The 20,976-nt window shown below is 38.9% G+C and overlaps 1 protein-coding gene across 4 annotated transcripts; it reads left to right on the top strand.

Annotated features, from left to right (window-relative positions):
- Positions 1 to 901: 901 nt before the first annotated feature.
- Positions 902 to 20,850, top strand: tmem128 (transmembrane protein 128). 4 transcript variants are annotated; one of them, XM_047348715.1, is made up of 5 exons: positions 902 to 1,084; positions 4,563 to 4,695; positions 8,293 to 8,454; positions 10,776 to 10,886; positions 15,183 to 15,204. In XM_047348715.1, exons 1-4 carry the CDS (start codon positions 985 to 987, stop codon positions 10,873 to 10,875), a joined length of 495 nt encoding a protein of 164 aa, XP_047204671.1. In that variant the 5' UTR covers positions 902 to 984; the 3' UTR covers positions 10,876 to 10,886; positions 15,183 to 15,204. The 4 variants fall into 4 exon arrangements, with proteins under 4 accessions (XP_047204671.1, XP_047204670.1, XP_047204669.1 ...); XM_047348714.1 differs by lacking the exon at positions 15,183 to 15,204 and adding an exon at positions 11,728 to 12,424; XM_047348713.1 differs by lacking the exon at positions 15,183 to 15,204 and adding an exon at positions 11,351 to 11,721.
- Positions 20,851 to 20,976: the final 126 nt, after the last annotated feature.

The raw sequence follows: 20,976 nt of genomic DNA, 5'->3' as shown, positions 1-20,976 counted from the left end.
ATCAGTGATACCTGTTCATCTAAAAAGATCATAATGTACTCACTATCAGTGTATATGTTGTCATGCTTTTCACTTCAGAGAGTTCAGAAGTGGGACAACAGTGTTAGATTCTTGTTCTTTATAAAGCTATACAGTGAACTCAAGATGAGGTCTGGCACATAGCCAGCTACTATATAGATACATTTATGTATTTATAAAAACTAAAGACTATAGTCCTTTTATTTCATTAAGTGTTCTTTATTGTCTGCAAGTAAAAATACAGCAAAAAAAACAAAAAAAAACATCTTAAACTTGAATGATCCTTTGTAGATAAAATGTATGGTATCCTTTGTTTACGTGTCGCAGAGAACAAATGGTGAACTAAACTCACTAAACATTTTCCAGGAAAGGTGGTACAGCATGAAATAACTGAAGTTGTGTAATGACATTACCAGTGGATTTAAAACACATTAATAAACCCACAAAAAAGATTATTTTTGTTTGTGTTCCTTTTGCTGCACATGTCTAAGCATATAAGGGAAGCCAATTTCAGTTGTGATGAAAAATATTTATTAAGCGTGATTTATGATATATCATTAGCCAGATTAAATTTATGAGAAACCTCAATTATAATTATGAAACGCAAAGTTAAAATTATATTGCGCAATTATTAGATGTTAAGTTATGACTTAACTAAATCATGATTATAAGGTAGCAAAGCCAAAATGATTAGCCAGCCAAGTCAAAACTGTATTCTGTGTCAAACATGAAATGGTTTTGTCATAGTTATGAATATGCTACCCATACTCGATTAGCTACTCTGTTTTTACATTGTACAGGCATTATGTGCAATAATTTGGTTATGTTTTCATTGTCATTACTCATTTGTAATACAAAAAAAAAATACAATTGTCCCTTATATTGCGTCATTGACAAGCGACGCCGCGTCGCAACAGGAAGTGCCTTTTGTTCAGTTGGCTTTCATGTGAGTTAAAGAACAACAAAATGTTTAATGACAGCGAGTTGGCGACGCTTCGGAACAGATTTAAAAGAGATGCGGAGCTGCTCATGCAAACGACGACGTCGACCGGTGATGGTGAAACGAGTAAGCTTCAGAATGCTATGCTGCTAACGTAGTTAGCTTGTTGAACTTATGTCTAAGCTAGGAACGTTGGAACTGGAAGACAGCATAAAGTTTTACACCTCAAACTGTTGTTGCAAAATTACGTGTCAAATACACTTAGTGCATTAAAGAAGTGGTAGACAAGAATATGAGACTGAGCCATGTTGGAAACATTTAAAATACTTAATAGGGTCTGAATTGTTATGCTCAAGTTATGTTTAATAATGTGTGAAATAAAATGTATTGTGTGGCTTGGTGGCCTGGTTGGCGGGCCTTCTGTGTGTGTTTGACTTGGATATATCAGTCAGTCCAACTGACATTTGATAAGAATGTATGTTTTGTTTTGCATGTACATGCCTGGCTTTTCAATAAAAACTGCTGAAGCTGGGGAGAAAGGCAGAAGCGTTCATGGTGAGCAGCAACGGGGCTGCAGCGTTTGTCCTGCCTGGCCAGAATAACGTGACTGCGCAGTCTTTTTATTTTCTTTTATTATCTAGATTTTACTGAAACAGTATAGCAGGACTTAGCTTTACCAAAACAAACGAGCACGCAGGAGTTCTAGGTAACAAACTCCAACAGCCATTAACAGGAGAGAAGAAGAAAAGAGCTGCATTCAAACTGGAATATTAAAAGACTTGTAGGTTAAGTTAATTGCTTCCATCACTGTAGCGTTTAATAATCAGGTAATTTCATTGTGACAGTTTGGTTTATTATTGGATGGAAATGGTGTATAAAACAATAGATTAACGTTATGGTATGAATACTGCACAGTATAGGACTTGCATAATAATTTGACACCTCTTGCATAGGCTAATTATTTATTTGTCCAAAGCACGCAACCCTAAAACAGCAGACAGAATTCCAGGAAGTTTTTGATGAATCTATCAAACTGTATATTGTAATTATCTTTAATTGCATTTGGATTATTTGGTATTTGCAATCAGTCTAATGACTCACACGTATATAGTGTCTTACAAAAGCTTTCATACTTGTTGAGCCTTTTCAGTTTGTGACAACAGCTAAAACTTTGATATTATAGACCAGCACCAAATAGTGTATAATTTTTAAGGAGAAATAAAACCATTCAGCTTTACTGAACCACTATGTTAAACCACCCTTTACTAGATTGTTTTGCTCATTCTTTTTAAAAGGAGTTAATCTTAAAGTAGCTCAGCTTCAGTTTAATTGGATAGACAGCCTTTGTGAACGTAAATTTTCCAGCCTTTCTTTGCACTTACCCATTGGTTTAGGTCTAAACTGTGACTGGGCCATAGTAACACATGATTGTGTTTTGATGTAAACCTTTTTTGTTGTAGCATGGCTTTATGTTTAGGTTTGTCATCCTGATGGAAGGTAAACATCCACACCGGTGCCAAATATTTTACAGCCCTGGTTTCCCCATCAGGATTGCTCTCTTATCTGTATATCATCTTCACATAAACTCTGACAAGCTTCCCTGTCCCTGCTAAAGAAAAACATTCCTGCAGCATGATGCTGCTGCCACAACGCTTCTCAATGGACATGGTCTAAAAGTTTGGTTTTGGACTCATCTGTCCAGGGAACCTTCTCCACGTGTTTACTGCGTTTCTTACATTGCTATTGGCGAACTAGACATGGGACTTGTTTTGGCTTTCTTTCAACAGTGCCTTTCTTCTTGCACTGTACCATTAAGGCCAGATTTTTGGATTTGCATGACCACTAGTTGTCGTATTAGGTTACATTTGTGCCACAGTCATTCTATTTTGAATGAGATATGATACAGTGCTCCCTAACGATGTTCAAAGCTTGGCAAATTGTTCCATAGCCCAATCCCTATTTAAACTTCTCCACAACTTTATCCATGATTTCTCTGTTAATTGGGTTTCCAATTAGCAGACAGATTTCCAGGAAATCCAGCTTTGGTTGTTTACTAATGTTCTCTAAGAAACCTCTGAGGACTCGTAGAACAGCTGTATACATAGTAAGATTAAATTAGACACAGATGGACTCCAAGAAGGCAGTAGGTTGCAAAGAACTTTGTTTAGGGGTATCAAGTAAAAGAGTCCTTTTAGTAATGCACACTAGTCTTTTCAGATGTTTTTTTTTTTTTTGTAAAAAACATGTTCCCTTAAATTGTGCAGTAATTCTGTTTGTCTATGATATGAAACACTGAAGTCTGTGGTTGACAAAATATGGAAACATTTAAGTGGTAGGAATACTTCAGCAAAGCCCTGCATTAATTGACATTTCACAGTTCATCTGACTCCTAGATTGTTTATCTCACATTATTGTCTTGTAGCCATGTACAGCTTGTGGCCATTTTTTACCTAGTCATTCATTTAACAGATTTTCCTTTAAAAACATGTTGCCAATGAAATGGTAACCCGCTGCTATATGGCAAAATGGATCACATTACTGGTTGCAGCTTCTTTATTTTTCTGATTGTGTCTTTTTTTCCAAGAGGGGACAGTGGACAATTGTCCAGCTTTGAGGCTATCGCTGGCATAAATCCAGCAATTCATGATTGTTTTGATTGTGAACAAAAGCTTTTTCAGCTTACATGAGAGATAAACTACTCTTATACATCCCTGGGAGTCATGGCTTATTAAGTATCCATGCAAATATGATTTATTTGACAAGATTTATTAAATGGGTAATGTTTTTCTTTTCGATTTTTAAACCTTATGTAGCTTATTTTCTAGGCCAGTGAGTTCATTGGGAACTCTGCACAGAGGAGTCCAGCATGCCTAACCACTTCAGCAGCCAATAAGAGGCTCAGAGACGTTTAATCAGCCAGTAAATTATAGCGATTAATAGGTTTCCGAAAGGCAAGATTATCTCAGAGAAACCTATCGGTTTCTCCTCAAAAGCTGCTTAAATCTGACAGGAGAAGATTGGCACATTCTGCTAAGTCAAGATAAAGCTCATATTCACTTGTAAAAGCAATACTATAAGGTAATACTCAGTTCCTCATAGTTTTTCAGTATTTCCTTTTTAGCTTTCCTTGATAGTAACAGATTAAGGGATACAACACTGATACTTTTTATTTTATCAAAGTAAAATAAAAATTGGTTCTACCAGTTCTGCCTGGAACTCTGGTCAAATATCTTGCCAGACTTATTACACAAGTTGGATGATGGCTACAAAGAGCAGGCTGTTTCTTTGCCACTTCTTAAGAGACATTGAGGCAAATATTAGTGTTTGTATATTTGTTCCTGTATGTGTAGTTTTGATCATAGGTTGTCTAGATCAACAAAGGGTCAAAATCCACAGTAAGTTCAATCTTATGCATCCAATTGTTGTTAAAAATCCCTGAAGATATTGGTCTTTCTATCGTTCTACGCTGGAAAAAAAATGGCATAAAATGCACAATTAAAGACCAGTAATTAATTCTGCATACCATATAAATCTTCTTGGAACATAATTAGTCTTACATGTATAAGTTGCCACACAAACCTTTGACATGTGTGTTACTTTTCAGGTCAGGATGAAAAAGAGCTGAAACCCCTCCCTCGCATCAACAAACACTCCATTTTCTGGATTGTGGCATCAGTAGTTGTGACCTACTATACAGATTTCCTGCATGTCATTATGGAGAGTGATGATGTTAAAAGGTAAAAGTGGCTTCCAGAAACAAAGCTGTAGCTGTAGCAAAAGTAAAATAACATTAGATTTAATCAATGCAAAATTCATTCATTAGTATTGTGAATTGTTAGGAAAATGTTAGCAAAAACATAGCAGTAGAATGAAGCTAATACTGTATTGTGGCTAAAGTGAGCAGTATATAGATGCGGTGTAGTCATGGGACAAAAATGTAAACCTCTTTACAGATGTACTATTTTGAATTCTAAATCATATATCTACTGTGCAATTTTAATACTAAAAAGGATGCTATAATAAGTCAGAGAGATTTATTGCTTATAGTTATTAACATGGAAGATAGTTTCACAGCATATATTCTCTCCAATGCAAGAACATCAGAATGCATATGTATAAATTTATATATATATAATATACACTGAACAAAAATATAAGTGCCCCATGTCAAATATAAGAGTTTTATTAACATTTGGGTTACGCAATATATAGAGAAATTCAAAATATATTTTCAGTAATTACTGATCATCATATCGGCATTGATAACATCGTGGTATGGCCATTGTAGCGGATTGACAGTCCTTTGAACATGATAGGGGTCAGGTTGAGGAGTTAGATTTTTCAGTATCTTGTGTGTCCGCCAGCTGCAAAAGAGCAACACATCTTCGCATGGAGTTGATCAGATTGTCTATGGTGGCCTGTGAAATGTTATTCCATTCCTCCTGGAGTGCCACACGGAGCTGACCCACATTGCCTGGAACTGGAACACGGTCCCAGACACGCCTATCCAGAACATCCCAAAGAAGCTCTATTGGGGACGTGTCTGGCAAATATGCAGGCCAGTCCAGAACTTCAATGTCCTCTGTTTGAAGGAACTCCATGCAGATGCGGGCAACATGAGTTCGGGCATTGTCATGTTGAAAGGTGATGTCATGCTGGCGCACAAACGGCACCACAAATGGAGTGAGAATCTCGTCCCGATATCTTTGTGCATTAAGGTTCCCTTCAATGAAGTGCAATGGTGTTCTTTGCCCGTATGTGATGCCTGACCACACCATAATGCCACCACCTCCATGGGCAACCCTGGGCATAACATTTGCATCTGCAAACCGTTCACCCACGCATCGCCAGACACGCTGTCTTACATCTACACGATACATCTGCAACCTGGATTCATCCGTGAACATCACTCTTCTAGCGTGCCAAGGACCACCGGACATATGCATTCGCCAACGCGAGTCGATTCCTACGCCAGACAGCAGTGAGTTCCAGACCACGGTGAGGGCGCGGAGCATGCAAGTTGGCTTCTTGTAGGCGGTTACGGACAGTCTGAGGTGTGATGCGTCTGTTGTGCAGACCAATAGTCTCATCAGCTGTGTGTGTCGCTGGTCTTAGCCGATCCCGCAGATGGACGAGCCGGATGTGGCGATCTTGTGCTGGAGTGGTCACATGTGGCAGACGAGGATGAGGTCGATTTGCAGTAGTGCCAGTCTGTTGAAAATGAACTCTTAAACAACCTATGGTCCGATAATGGACATTGTGCCGTGCAGCTACTGCTCTGGGGGACATCCCTGCATCCAACATGCCAATGGCATGCTCCCGCATAACTTGCGACATCTGAGGCAATATGACTTGTGATGAAATTTGACATTTTGGGGTGGCCTTTTATTGTCCCCAGCTGTTGCTCATTTTGTCTGATCACCCACTGGACATGCCCCACCCAGTAAAAAAAGTAAAAAAACAACTCACTGAGTAATGCTCACTGGCAGCAAATTATACACAAATCAAGAGAAATATTACTTTTGTACAATAAAATGTAAGCAAATGCTCATATACAGTTGTAGTTTTTGTTCAGTGTATATATTTATATGTGGAGAGAGAGCTTTTAATTTACTTCCTGTAGCTAAAGCCATAGTTTGTAGGTAGGTTACAAAGGATCTCATTGTACCAAGGTGTTGGTCAGGTATCAGTCAGTCACAACCAGCATTGTGCGTATTACAATACACAAAGAAGACAGTAAGTGGACAAAAACAGAACCGTTATTTTATTTTTTTCCAAAACAGGTTTAAAGATTACGGAGCCTGTGAGGGGACATGGGGGAATTTTTTTCTTTTGCGTCCCCACGCAATAGTCTTTGCGTTATCTCGCAATACTTTGTGGAAGACCCGTTTTTGAGATTTATTGAGTTTTATTTTGAAATTGGCCTTAAATAAAAGGATCTTCAATCAGACTTAAAGACAGTTATTATCCACATGCTGTCAAACTGCTGAACTTTGGACAATAATACTGCACGAAACCACATCTGACACTTTTTTGCTAATTACTGCTGCATGATGTGTACTTTTTTTGCACGCCACTTTTGTTTTTATAGTGATTTGAACGGTTCGTCTTATCCTAAGCATTTAATCGCATTGTTGACTGCGTGTTAACCTGCATATGACAAATAAACCATATCAATGCCATATCAGTGCTGTTTGTTTTGTGAGCAGTTTGTCATCTGTGCTGCTGTTCCAAAATGCACAGCTTTCTCAAGGTGATTAACAACTTTTGCGAGCGAACGCAAAAGAAAAAAAATTCCCCCTTGTCCCTTCGTGGGCTCTGTAAAAGATAAGCCAGAAATGGCTCAAGCAGGCTTTCAAAAGAAACACAACAACACTGAAGGGAATTTCTGCCAAGCACTACTTTTAGTCTTCATGTGACAACAACTTCCTGTATTCTTTATACTGAATATCTGGATTAAGGAGTAGGTTTTGGAGAAAGCTGCAAAATCTCCCATAGACCTTGTAAAATTGCTTTTCAAAGGGGTTGATGCTGTTGCGTAATGGTAGCATCAAAATGCTCTGGGCTTACTTTACTTAAGATGAAGCTGTTTGTTTGTTGTTTAACGTAGATAATACTGTAAACGGTTCCAAATACCTCTTCAGTCTGAATTAAAACTGCTTGGTATCTGCTGGAAACTGCAGAGGAAGTGACGTCGTGTACAGTAGCCTAAACGTATACAGTATCCAAGCATTTCTTCATTTGTAGTTTTGGAATGGCCTACACAGTAGGAGTCCTGAACTAAATCTTACAGAGAGTGTGTGACGTCACTTGAAGAAGGCTGTGGTCTGATCTGATAGATGGGAACAAACAGACAAATATTGCCAAATCAAGTTGTGACATACTGATACTTCTATTAAAGAAGACTGAATGCTGACGCTGAATGTAAAGAGAGCTTAAAAAATATTTCATGGGTATGCACATGCAAGCAACTTTTATTCCCACATTTTTTAAACTGAGCAGATTTGTTTGTTTTCCTGTTGAGTTGCAAGGGGATAAAAGTAGCACGACATTTTGTATCGGTGGCTTGTGCTGTGATAAGTAATTAAAACTCGGAGAGGACTTTTGATTGTACACGGTACATTGTAGGTAAATATCAAGTTCAGACATGGTTCAAATTCTAAGAAAGGAACTTTGTGTTCAAAAGTGCTTAGTCATAGTCATTGTCAAAAAGGCTTTTTTCATACAGAAGAAACCATTGATATATGAGACCACTTGAAGGCTATGATGTTATTTATATTTCTATTGAACCTCTACAGCTGACGGATTACATGCACCTTCCCTTCTTTTCTCAGCTGGTGGTTTAATGTCGGCCTGATACTCCTTGGGATCTGCTTGTCTCTGGCCATGTTCTGCATTGTGTACCTGGAGTGGTTCAAAGGCATTCAACATTATGACCAAAAGTTCCCTGCCATTCCTCCCATTACCACTGCAGCCTTTATTGCTGCATCCTGCAGGTAAAACGCACACAAAAAGAGAAGGAAAAATTGCTGCGTTTGTTTAGCTAAGGTGTTTTTATGGCAAAAACATCTACAATTCAAGGGAAGAAGCATTCTCTGAATAGAAAATGTATTTCCTCTTTAAATTATGTTACAGGTGACTTTTTTTTATTGTTGAAAATATTAAAACTGTAATACAAAAGATTTTTTTTGCTGCCCTGTTGAACGATATGACTGGCCATGGAATTTAAAAATCCTCAAAAGAAAGTCTTGGTAATAGCTTTAGCTTTCCAGACTACAGTAACTGGTTTGCTTTTTCAAAACGAAGGGTAATTCAACATTTAAAAAGTTTTAGTTATTAGGTACTAATAACTAAAACATCCTTGGGAAACTCAGTTCAGGGAATAAAACGTTTGCAAACTCATAGTCAAAATGTACCTGTAGAATATGATCGAAAACCTTTTTCAGTAATTTGAAACAATGATTGTTAACTGCATATTATACAGATTCATTAAACTCAAATGTGATGTACTTCTGGTGTTATTTCTTTTTACCACATACTGCCTGGATTTATTTACAATTATACAAACAAGTTTTTACTCTGAATCAGATTCTTAATGAATTGATGACTTTAGTCAATTAATTTTAATGACTATGGAACACACAGCAGATACAGGACACGTTTAGGTGTTTAGTATTAAAAAGTTAACAAATGTATAGTTGGTCATAGCTCGGACCTCTTGATGCCAGCAAATACAATTCTTTGTATGTGCTGATGATGCATCAACTTCTCAGGAAATAACAATATATTATGTAAGACCAATAAAAAATAATTTGTAATGCGGAAATGTTATTTCCAGGTTATGGCCTACAGAATCATAGGGAAGACCTCTGACTTGACAGTTGTCCAGCAGATAGTCATTGACCTCCACATGGAAGCAAAAAGGCATTGCTAATAAAGCTAGCTGTTTGCAAGCAACGGTGATAACTGCAACCTTGGGAGGATTGTGAAACAAAACCCTTTTACGAGTTTGGAGGAGATTCTCAAGTAGTGGAATCAGAGCTTGAAGAGCCACAACACAGATATATCTAAAACATGGAATACCACTGCCACATGCTGTATGTTCAGCCACTCCTAAACAGGAGACTCCAGAAGCCTCCTACCTGGGCTAAGAAGAAAAAGGAGTGGATTGTTGCTCTGTGGTCCAAATTCCTCTTTTGTGATCAAGGTAAAATTTCCATTTGATTTTAAAGTCATCTTTTCAGAGTCTGGAGTTAGAGTTGAGAGGAACAAAATCAAGTTGGCTGAGGTCGAGTGGGAAAATTCCAGTCGGTGACGGTGTTGGGAGCCATTTCATCCGCTGGTGTTGGTCCACTGGGTCAAGTCCAAAGTCAGCACAGCTGTCTACCAGGAAATTCTGGAACAGTTTGTACAAGCTTTATGAAGACACAGATGTCCTTTTCTAGCAGGACTTGGAACCTGCCCAACTTGCCAAAAGTACCAAAAGCTTTTTGAATAACCACGATATCACTGTGGTTGTTTGGGCAGAAAACTGGCCTGACCTAAACCCTATAAAGAATCTACTGGGTATTGTCAAGAAGAAGATGAGATACCAGAGCTTAACAATGCAGACAAGGAGAAGGGTACATTCAAAGCATCCTGGTCCTCCCTGTTGCCCCAGCAGAGCCACAGGCTCCATGCAACACAGCACTGATGCCGTAAGTCATGCAAAAGGAGCAACAAGCAAGTATTCAGTGCATATAATGAACAGTTCCTGGAAGTAGTTACCTGCAGGCCAACATTTCAGCATTTCATAAATATTTTTTATTGCTTTCAGGCAATATTCAAATTTTATTAGGAAACTAAATTTTATGCCATTATTATTTAAATTCTGGGAAAAACATTTTTGAAATGAATCCCTCTGTGTAGCGATACTGAATGAGTTAAAGTTTTTGAATAAAAAAACTGAAATAACTAAAATTTTGCATCTGGTAATTTATTGATATTCATTGGTAATTTTATACCTTCTGCATGGTTTTATTTTTTTTCATAGCTCTAGTTATTCATCGTATAGTTAAATAAACTATTGATAAATTATTAAAATTTAATTAGTTCAGCCCTTGATATTTTAATCTTAATTTGAATAATTAGCCTGCTACTTTTCTCCATTATATGGCTTAAAATAATAAATGTAGTTTTTTTTAAACCTGTTCTCAGAGCTTATTGATTCCTCCAATAAAGAACTCATTGCATGTTATGCAATTACATACAATGCTTGCCTATCCACTCAATGGCAGATCTGTTAATTTTTTATTACACATGTCTTTTTTTCTTGCAGCTTTAATATTGCACTGTGGCCAGTGTGGTCCTTCTTCACTCCAGTAATCCTCTCCACGCAGTTCATGGGCGTTGTCATGTTTATCTCTCTGCTTGGATGAATGATCAAAAGGTGGGAATGAGGTTTTTGGTCATATTGATTGTTTTTGTGTTTACCCCTTGGATTAACATTGTCTTTAATACATTTGCTAAAAAAGTGTTGATTCACAATTTTACATTAGCGTTCTTGTCCAGACCTAAAGGTACTGACAGCTTACTAGGACCAAACAGAACGCCAGTTAAAAGTCTTTAATTCTACTGCTTTTCTGATATACATCTTGTAAAAACAAAGAAACAGTAAAACTTTAATCAGTGCTGAATATTGGCCTTAATGAGCTTCATGGGTTCTAGATACAGACATAGACAAATTGTAAAGACGTGTAAAACTTTAGTGCCGTAGCATAATCTCACGCTTAATAACTGCAACCTTTAATTTACATTTATACAGTGGGGAAACATTTCCAAGGCAAGAAATATTTATGCAGAGTTGTTGGTGTGACTACTCATTTTTTTTACACTAGCCCCTTTTGTTGGTAGGTCTGCTTTAGACTTCTTCGCTGGTGGCTTCGCTGTGGCTCATATAGAAGAGGAATCATTGACCAGTCCTCTTTGTACACTTTGTCTAGATTGTCCAAAATCCTGCATCTTCTCTCTTGCTCTCATCTGTTCAGATCACTCTAAAGGTTTTTTTTAAGTATGGAGACTGAGATAGCCATTGAAAAAGGTTAATTTAGCATCTGGTGAACGATTTCTATGTTGATTTGGGCATACGTTTTGGCTAATATTGTGCTGATTATCTCAGTATCTTGTTTCAGAAAACGATGAACCATTTTTCAGTTTAGTTGTAGAGTCCCCATGATCTTTAACTAAAGTATGGCATTTTAGATCGTTTCTGATGCAATTCTCTCTAACAGGGTTTACAAGATCTTTGGAAAAGAACCAGGCCCACAGCAGCATAGAATCTCTACCGTACTAAACAGTGGTAATTAGGCGCGTTTCTATATTTTCATCCTTATTTTTTACATCAAACCTTCCATCAGTGTTTTTGCAGGAAAGCTTGACTTATATCGAATCTGATTAAAGCACGTGGCTCCAGTTAAAGTTACAGTAAACTTTTGCTAAATCCTCATGATAATGTTTATGATGGACAGAAAAGGTTTTTTTCCTGGTATCGATCCTAAACAGCCAGTGTACACAGAAATGGTTGTATTTCCTTTTTATTCTTTCTGATCTCACTTTTAACATTCTTATTTTAGATTCTGTTCGTAAAATTTTTGTCTACCTCTGTCTCCTCATCAGCATTAACACAACTGTGTTTCCTCAATCCTTCAAACCAACATCACCTCTGTTAACGGCACATTTTGCATAAAGTATTTTTTACCTTTTCCAAGCTCATTGTTTCTCTTGTTTGTTTGTCTGGTCATTGTTGTTGATTTATTTATTTGTTATTACCTTCACCTTGATTATCTTACGTACATTCTTCTTGCCCTCATTGTGCATGAAAAGTGCTCTATAAATAGAGACTAATTGGCTGATTGATATTTAAACCTGTTTGGCCCCTGAGTATGGAGGACCGATCCTGACAAAATAAAAAATAAAAGCAGAAATATATATATTTTGTTTTTCCTTTTTCCTTAAACATGCGTTTTCATCAAGAAATGTAAATGTTTTCTTTTCCCTTGTCCTTAAACATGCATTTTATCTTTTGACATTTCCTTGCCTCTCTTTTTCCTTTACCGTTTGCATTTCTGCTTCATTATGCAAATGAGGAGGGCTGCCTTCTTCTCTCCAGCTCCTCTCCTATTGGTCAATATACAGGAAGGAGGAGGATCCATGTGCAGGCCGAGGGTGTGTCCCAATTCAGGGGCTGGATCCTTCCAAGTGCGTACTTGTGGGCTGATTACGTCACAGCGCGGCGCGTAAGGTCTGTCAGATGCTGCCGACAAATGTGTCCTTTTGCCCGATTTGAAGAATGACGTGTGAGTATCCTTTGCGGTCCATCTTTTCCCATGATTCATTGCGGGCCGAAGCGGTTTGGTCAAACGGGCAGCCATGGCGGACCACACCATAACTGTGTAGACGTGAAATATCTGCTTGATTTATCAAGACATCGCTCAATTTCAAACGTGCTCCGACATGTTCCGAGTTTTCCGCTCCCACCGTAGTAACTGCCGGTTTGCTTCGCCAGCCCTACCGGCGGTGGGGCGAGCTAGACCTGGTAGAGATCTGACCGGACTATCGGCACTGAGCTCCTGCTGCCAGTCATCACAGTGAACGTTTAACACAAGTGATTTCTAACAGTTTATGTTAGTATTATTTTAATGTATTGTGTCATTTGTTCATGTAAGTCGATTCGACATTACAGGTGATATTAAAGTTAACCTGAATAAATGGACGATTTTATGTAATCCTACCGTATCACTGAAGAGTGTGATTGAGAATAAATAAGCTTTTAAATATTCATATTTGATGAAGAAATATGCTATATGTGTTTTTAAAAGTGTATTTATAATTCAGCTAGCATTATAATTCATGATTCCAGGTACAGCTGAAGAGAAATACACTTTCAAATGCAAACAAATCTCAGTAAAGAAGTGAAAAGTTTGAAAGAGCTTGTTTTAGGCATTTGCATAGAAATATTTTAGTATGTGCTTCGCTTAATTTCAAACGTGCTCCGACGTGTTCGAGTTTTCCGCTCCCACCGTAGTAACTGCCGGCTTGCTTCGCCAGCCCTACCGGCGGTGGGGCAATCTAGCCCGGTAGAGATCTGAAAAAAAACCAATGGAGGCCTGGATTTGGAGTCACACACAAAATTAAAGTGGAAAAACACACTACAGACTGATCCAACTTTGATGTAATGTCCTTAAAACAAGTCAAAATGAGGCTCAGTATTGTGTATGACCTCCTTACAACGCCTGGACATGCTCCTGATGAGACGGTGGATGGTCTCCTGAGAGATCTCCTCCCAGACCTGGACTAAAGCATCCGCCAACTCCTGGACAGTCTGTGTTGCAACGTAACGTTGGTGGATGGAGCGAGACATGATGTTCCAGATGTGCTCAATCGGATTCAGGTTTGAATCTGATTGAGCACATTAGACCCACTTGAAGGGTATTAGGCCCTTAGAGTGGGTCTAATACAGCTTCAATGTCTTCATCTTGCAGGAACTGCTGACACACTCCAGCCACATGAGGTCTAGCATTGTCCTACATTAGGAGGAACCCAGGGCCAACCGCACCAGCATATGGTCTCAGAAGGGCTCTAAGGATCTCATCTCTGTGCCTAATGGCAGTCAGGCTACCTCTGGCAAGCACATGGAAAGAAATGCCACCCCACACCATTACTGACCCACTGCCAAACCGGTCATGCTGAAGGATGTTGCAGGCAGCAGATCTCTCTCCACGGTGTCTCCAGACTCTGTCACGTCTGTCACATGTGCTCAGTGTGAACCTGTTTTCATCTGTGAAGAGCACAGGGCGCCAGTGGCAAATTTGCCAATCCTGGTGTTCTCTGGCAAATGCCAAGCGTCCTGCACGGTGTTGGGCTGTGAGCACAACCCCCATTTGTGGACGTCGGGCCCTCATACCATCCTCATGGAGTCGGTTTCTAACCGTTTGTGCAGACACATGCACATTTGAGGCCTGCTGGAGGTCATTTTGCAGGGCTCTGGCAGTGCTCCTCCTGTTCCTCCTTGCACAAAGGCGGAGGTAGCGGTCCTGCTGCTGGGTTGTTGTCCTCCTACGGCCTCCTCCACGCCTCCTGGTGTACTGGCCTGTCTCCTGGTAGCGCCTCCAGGCTCTGGAGACTACGCTGACAGACACAGCAAACTTTCTTGCCACAGCTCGCATTGATGTGCCGTCCTGGATGAGCTGCACTACCTGAGCCACTTGTGTGGGTTGTAGAGTCCGTCTCATGCTACCACGAGTGTGAAAGCACCACCAACATTCAAAAGTGACCAAAACATCAGCCAGAAAGCATAGATACTGAGAAGTGGTCTGTGGTCCCCACCTGCAGAACCACTCCTTTATTGAGTGTTTTGCTAATCGCCAAAGATTTTCCCCTGTTGTCTAATCCATTTGTACAACATCATGTGAAACTGATTGTCAATCAGTGTTGCTTCCTAAGTGGACAGTTTGATTTCACAGAAGTTTGATTCACTTGGAGTTATATTGTGTTGTTTAAGGGTTCCCTTTATTTTTATATATATATATATAAAAATATATATACACACACCACCAGAACATGACTACTGTATGCAGGCAGGTATAATATTATTGATGTGATTAATGTTTGAGGGGTATAACTAATTGTCATATTTTGTGAGCACCATCTTCTAATTCTGCATATTTCTGATTACATTCCTGATTAGTGATGTGGTCCAGCCAGTCCTTTAAACTTGATGACGTGGACAGCGGAGAGAGGCATCACAAACATCTGCAGACCACCTGTGTGATGCTTCGCTCACCATCCAGAAAGACAAACCACAGGTCTCAGTTGCAGCATCCCATCCATGTCTCTGACCTTGTGAGAGATTTAGCCACACCGCCAGACTTTCTGTTCAGACAGACATCTGCCTCTTTGTTCTGTTCAAGAGGTTTTTCCAGGAACCGGTCACTCAGGTTGATCCTGCTTTCGCCATTGTAAATATTTGTACATAGTTTTATTTTATGCCTTTTGTCTTGTAATCTTGATCTGTTTAAATGTTCTTTTTTTTCTACATTCTGTTTAAAATGCTATTTGTAATTTTCAAAATAAACTGTGTTTAGAAATTTAAATGAAGTTGATGTATTGTTAGGTCAAATGGAAATAAAATACATTGGTGACAAAAACAATATTGAAATTTATTAGAACAGCTTAAAACTTTAAGAAACTATCTGAACAAAACTTATTTCTTATATAGCACCTTATTTTGGTACCATTCTTTCTAAGATGGAAAAACAGTGCCCATTCTTTGTGCCCTCATGTCCTCCATGATCAACTCCATCTCTGTCCCTCTTTCTTTTCTGACCTCTTCCTGCTGGCTCACTGTCTTCCTTCTCCATCTGGTTGCCCACCGCTCCACTTGGCCCTGGAGTGTCCTCAGGGATGGAGGCAATTAGGACAGGAGGTGTTGTGGAAGACCTCTGTCCCAACACCTCATCCATAAGGACAAACCAGGGCCAAGTAGCAGCAGTGGGCTTTTCACTGACTCCCTCTCCTGACCCTGGATACTTGCAATCCTAAAGTTAGAAGGAAGAAAAAAAGAGTTGAAACCAATAAGACTTTGAAAAATATTTTTTATTTGTGTGTGACATGAGAACTTCTGAACAAACTTTATATTTCCTTTTAATATTGTCCCTCTTTTTTTTGGCCTGCATGGGGGTGGCCTTCCCCTGTTGGCCCATCTTCTCCAGAATTGTCCTAAACAAGCAAAAGGAAAGAGGGAAAACCAAAAGAAGTATGTTAATCACTGGATGGATATTTATGAAAGTTAGAATGATAGGAGTTATTGAAACTGGACAGAAACTGACTGCAAAGAATGTTATTATTGTACCTCCAAGCCACGGTGGCTGAGTTTTTAGCTCCAGTAAAAAGGTGGTGGTTCTCACCCCTGAGCTTAATAAACTGGTCCGTCTGCTTCTTTGTCCCTAAACAAAAACAAAAAAAAACATCTTGCTTAATATCAGTGTAAAACAAGTCTTTTTATTTTTATTTTACATTTGTCTCAATTTGCAGAACATACTAAAATATTTCTATGCAAATGCCTAAAACAAGCTCTTTCAAACTTTTCACTTCTTTACTGAGATTTGTTTGCATTTGAAAGTGTATTTCTCTTCAGCTGTACCTGGAATCATGAATTATAATGCTAGCTGAATTATAAATATACCTTTAAAAACACATGTAGCACATTTCTTCATCAAATATGAATATTTAAAAGCTTATTTATTCTCAATCACACTCTTCAGTGATACGGTAGGATTACATAAAATCGTCCATTTATTCAGGTTAACTTTAATATCACCTGTAATGTCAAATCGACTTACATGAACAAATGACACAATACGTTAAAATAATACTAACATAAACTGTTAGAAATCACTTGTGTTAAACGTTCACTGTGATGACTGGCAGCAGGAGCTCAGTGCCGATAGTCCGGTCAGATCTCTACCAGGTCTAGCTCGCCCCACCGCCGGTAGGGCTGGCGAAGCAAACCGGCAGTTACTATGGTGGGAGCGGAAAACTCGGAACATGTCGGAGCACGTTTGAAATTGAGCGATGTCTTGATAAATCAAGCAGATATTTCCCGTCTACACAGTTATATTCCCGCACTAAAAACATTGTAAAAGTTCATTTGTGTCACAGAAAGTGTAATTTTTCACAGTTTACTCACAGCTTTTGCCAGTGTGGTCCGCCATGGCTGCCCCTGTTTGACCAAACTGCTTCGACCCGTAATGAATCATGGGAAAAGATGGACCGCGAAGGATACTCACAAGTCATCCTTCAAATCGGGCAAAAGAAGGACACATTTGTCGGCAGCATCTGACAGACCTTACTCGCCGCGCTGTGACGTAATCAGCCCACAAGTACGCACTTGGAAGGATCCAGCCCCTGAATTGGGACACACCCTCGGCCTGCACATGGATCCTCCTCCTTCCTGTATATTGACCAATAGGAGAGGAGCTGGAGAGAAGAAGGCAGCCCTCCTCATTTGCATAATGAAGCAGAAATGCAAACGGTAAAGGAAAAAGAGAGGCAAGGAAATGTCAAAAGAAAAAAAGCATGTGTAAGGAAAAGGAAAAAGAAAACATTTACATTTCTTGATGAAAACGCATGTTTAAGGAAAAGGAAAAACAATATATATATATTTCTGCTTTTATTTTTAATTTTGTCAGGATCGGTCCTCCATACCTGAGATGTCACTTTTTGTTGCAGTTCTGTAACAGTGAGAACTTTGGAAATAGGCTTATGTATTACATCATACTTACTCCCAGGGAAACGGAAAGTCATAGATTAATAATCAGACATTCCTAGAAACTCTGATGAAGCTAAAAATGTATATTTATTTAATCATGTGTGCCATCTGTGATTTAAGTTATTTCTTAACTTGAACATTTTTCCCATTGAATAATTGTACTCTACCTAAATGTGCGATTTTATAAACATTTTCAATGTGAGATTATCGAATTGCAATAAAAATGTCTTTATTTCAAGGCTTATTACAAAGCTTTACCAAGGGGGCAGCCAAACCATGTCTGATGTATGCATTATTTCCATCCTAAATGTTGCGAAAAATGGTTCACCTTTACCCAGTTTCAAGGAAATAAAAGATATTAGGCCCAGGGCTGAATTTATGGTAATGTTTAATTTGTTCAATTATTTAAATCCTTAAGTCAAAAGCAAGGATATGCATATACAGTGCCTTGTGAAAGTACTCGACCCCCTTGAACTGGTCAACCTCTTGCCACATTTCAGGCTTCAAACATAAAGGTATAAAATTCAAATTTTTTGTGAAGAATCAACAACAAGTTGGACACAATCGTGAAGTGGAATGAAATTTATTGGATGTGTCAAACTTTTTTAACAAATAAAAATCTGAAAAGTGGGGCGTGCAATATTATTTGGCCCCCTTACTTTCAGTGCAGCAAACTCACTCCAGAAGTTTAGTGAGGATCTCTGAATGATCCAATGTTGTCCCAAATGACTGATGATGATAAATAGAATCCACTTGTGTGTAATCAAGTCTCTGTATAAATGCACCTGCTCTGTGATAGTCTCAGGGTTCTGTTCAAAGCGCAGAGAGCATCATGAAGACCAAGAAACACACCAGGCAGGTCCGATATACTGTTGTGGAGAAGTTTAAAGCCGGATTTTTATACAAAAAGATTTCCCAAGCTTTAAACATCCCATGGAGCACTGTGCAAGCAATCATATTAAAATGGAAGGAGTATCAGACCACTGCAAATCTACCAAGACCCGGCCGTCCCTCTAAACTTTCATCTTGAACAAGGAGAAGATTGATCAGAGATGCAGCTAAGAGGCCCATGATCACTCTTGTCCCTGTCAGCAGGGACAGGGAAGATGGTCAAAATTGATGGGAAGATGGATGGGGCCAAATGCAGAACCATTCTGGAAGAAAACCTGTTGGAGTCTGCAAGAGACCTGAGACCGGGATGGAGATTTATCTTCCAACAAGACAATGATCCAAAACATAAAGCCAAATCTTCAATGGAATGGTTCACAAATAAACGTATCCAGGTGTTGGAATGGCCAAGTCAAAGTCCAGACCTGAATCCAATCGAGAATCTGTGGAAAGAGCTGAAGACTGCTGTTCACAAACGCTCTCCATCCAACCTCACTGAGCTCCAGCTGTTTTGCAAGGAAGAATGGGCAAGAATTTCAGTCTCTCGATGTGCAAAACTGATAGAGACATACCCCAGGCGACTTGCAGCTGTAATTGCAGCAAAGGGTGGCGCTACAAAGTATTAACGGAAGGGGGCCCAATAATATTGCATGCCCCACTTTTCAGTTTTTTATTTGTTAAAAAGGTTTGACACATCCAATAAATGTCATTCCACTTCACGATTGTGTCCCACTTGTTGTTGATTCTTCACAAAAATTTTTTATTTTATATCTTTATGTTTGAAGCCTGAAATGTGGCAAGAGGTTTTACTTTCGCAAGGCACTGTATATGCATTCTCAGAGCCTTGATGGATCAACTTTATTTTGAAATTTCACACAAATCTAGAAACTGATTTAAGCAATACACTTCAAAAGAGAAGATCAAAAAATGCAATAAAGTTAAAGTAGTTCTATGTTGGAAATTGGGAAATCATCAGTTTAATAAAGATGTATCAATCGGTCATGATTGGGAAAGCTGTGTCAACTGAAGGCCTGTTTTTCCAAGTTAGGTTGCAAATATTGCAAAGAGCTTAGTTCTCTCAGCATTTACAGAACCAAATGCCTGGGAGGGAATCTCAGTTGTTACAGACTAAGTTCCTAAAGCAATGTAAGATGGTTTTGGAATCAGAAAGCAAACGTGACTCAGCTTACAGTAATTTAACCAGGAACTATTGCGTAAAGAGAAATCCATATATCAGCTCTGTGCAAACACACAGACAGGTTCCTTTGAAACGAACGTTTCATCTCAGATTGACTGAAAGACAGAAGACAAGTGTTCCATGGTCAAAGTCCATGTTTAAGCTTTTCTTCTTGGAAATAACAGACGGGCTTTAGTTGCTGGGTAGCAGACGTGCAAAAAGCCAGTCTCTGATGGCACGCGGGGGCATGTATTGGTGTAGACAGAGGATCATATTTGTATTTTTGAGGCAGATATTACTGTAGTGTCTCGTTAAATGGGATACTTCCCTATCTGCATTACAATAGTGTCACTTGTATACATGGTGCATGTTGTTGACTCATTTGCCAACAGGTCTTCTGTTGAAACTGGTGCCAAATGAGACCAGAGTCAGAGACTGATAACTGGAAACTGTTCAGCTGCTCTAGCTGTTGGTGTCCTCTGTTCATATAAAGTGTAAATAAAAGGAAAGATGCCATACTCCTTAGAGCCTTTCTGAAGTTGTTGATGGCATCTAATTCCTTCACACCCTATCTTAAACAAGCCGCTGCTGGCTGACAGCCCAACTGTGGCCTCAGTTTGTTCTCAAAGTCACTGTGAACCTTTTGCACCTGCATTATCTGATGCCATCCTTGTGTTCTGTCTTTTTAGGCCCAAACATCAGAAATGAGATAAGTGAGACGTTCTCCCTGTCATCCTCTCTAAATCTCTCACTAAGTCAGCTTGAATGCATTTAAGAAGCTGATCTAAACTCACCGTTTGATAAAGTACTATTATTGTGATATTTCTTTGCACCCTTGTGCTTGTTGTGTTTGCAACACAAACTTGTAGAGGTATTGTGAGCATATGAACATGCAAAATCACAAGATAATGCTAGAAAATCAAATGTGGAGTTTTTGTTTTTAGGACACCTGCTTATTCTTTATTGTATTTTCTACAGTTTTAATGTTTTTTCAAATAAACTCTTCTAACCACTTTCAAAGAGTGTGTGACCTTGTTGACTCAACTGGCTTTATTGAACATTAGATCTCTGTCAGGAAAATAATTTTTAATCAGTGACTTCATTACTGACCATAATCTTGATGTTATGTGTTAACAGAAACATGGT

The sequence above is a fragment of the Girardinichthys multiradiatus genome, chromosome 20, assembly GCF_021462225.1.
Source record: "Girardinichthys multiradiatus isolate DD_20200921_A chromosome 20, DD_fGirMul_XY1, whole genome shotgun sequence".
Lineage (NCBI taxonomy): Eukaryota > Metazoa > Chordata > Actinopteri > Cyprinodontiformes > Goodeidae > Girardinichthys > Girardinichthys multiradiatus.
Note: the sequence above shows the minus strand (reverse complement) of the source record. Positions and strands in the feature narration are given on the sequence as shown.

Coding starts and splice junctions, on each gene's coding strand:
- tmem128 (XM_047348711.1), top strand. CDS start 985: ATGTTTAATGACAGCGAGTTGGCGACGCTTCGGAACAGATTTAAAAGA. Junction 4,696..8,292: donor GAGAGTGATGATGTTAAAAG/GTAAAAGTGGCT, acceptor TTCTTTTCTCAG/CTGGTGGTTTAATGTCGGCC. Junction 8,455..10,775: donor TTTATTGCTGCATCCTGCAG/GTAAAACGCACA, acceptor TTTTTCTTGCAG/CTTTAATATTGCACTGTGGC.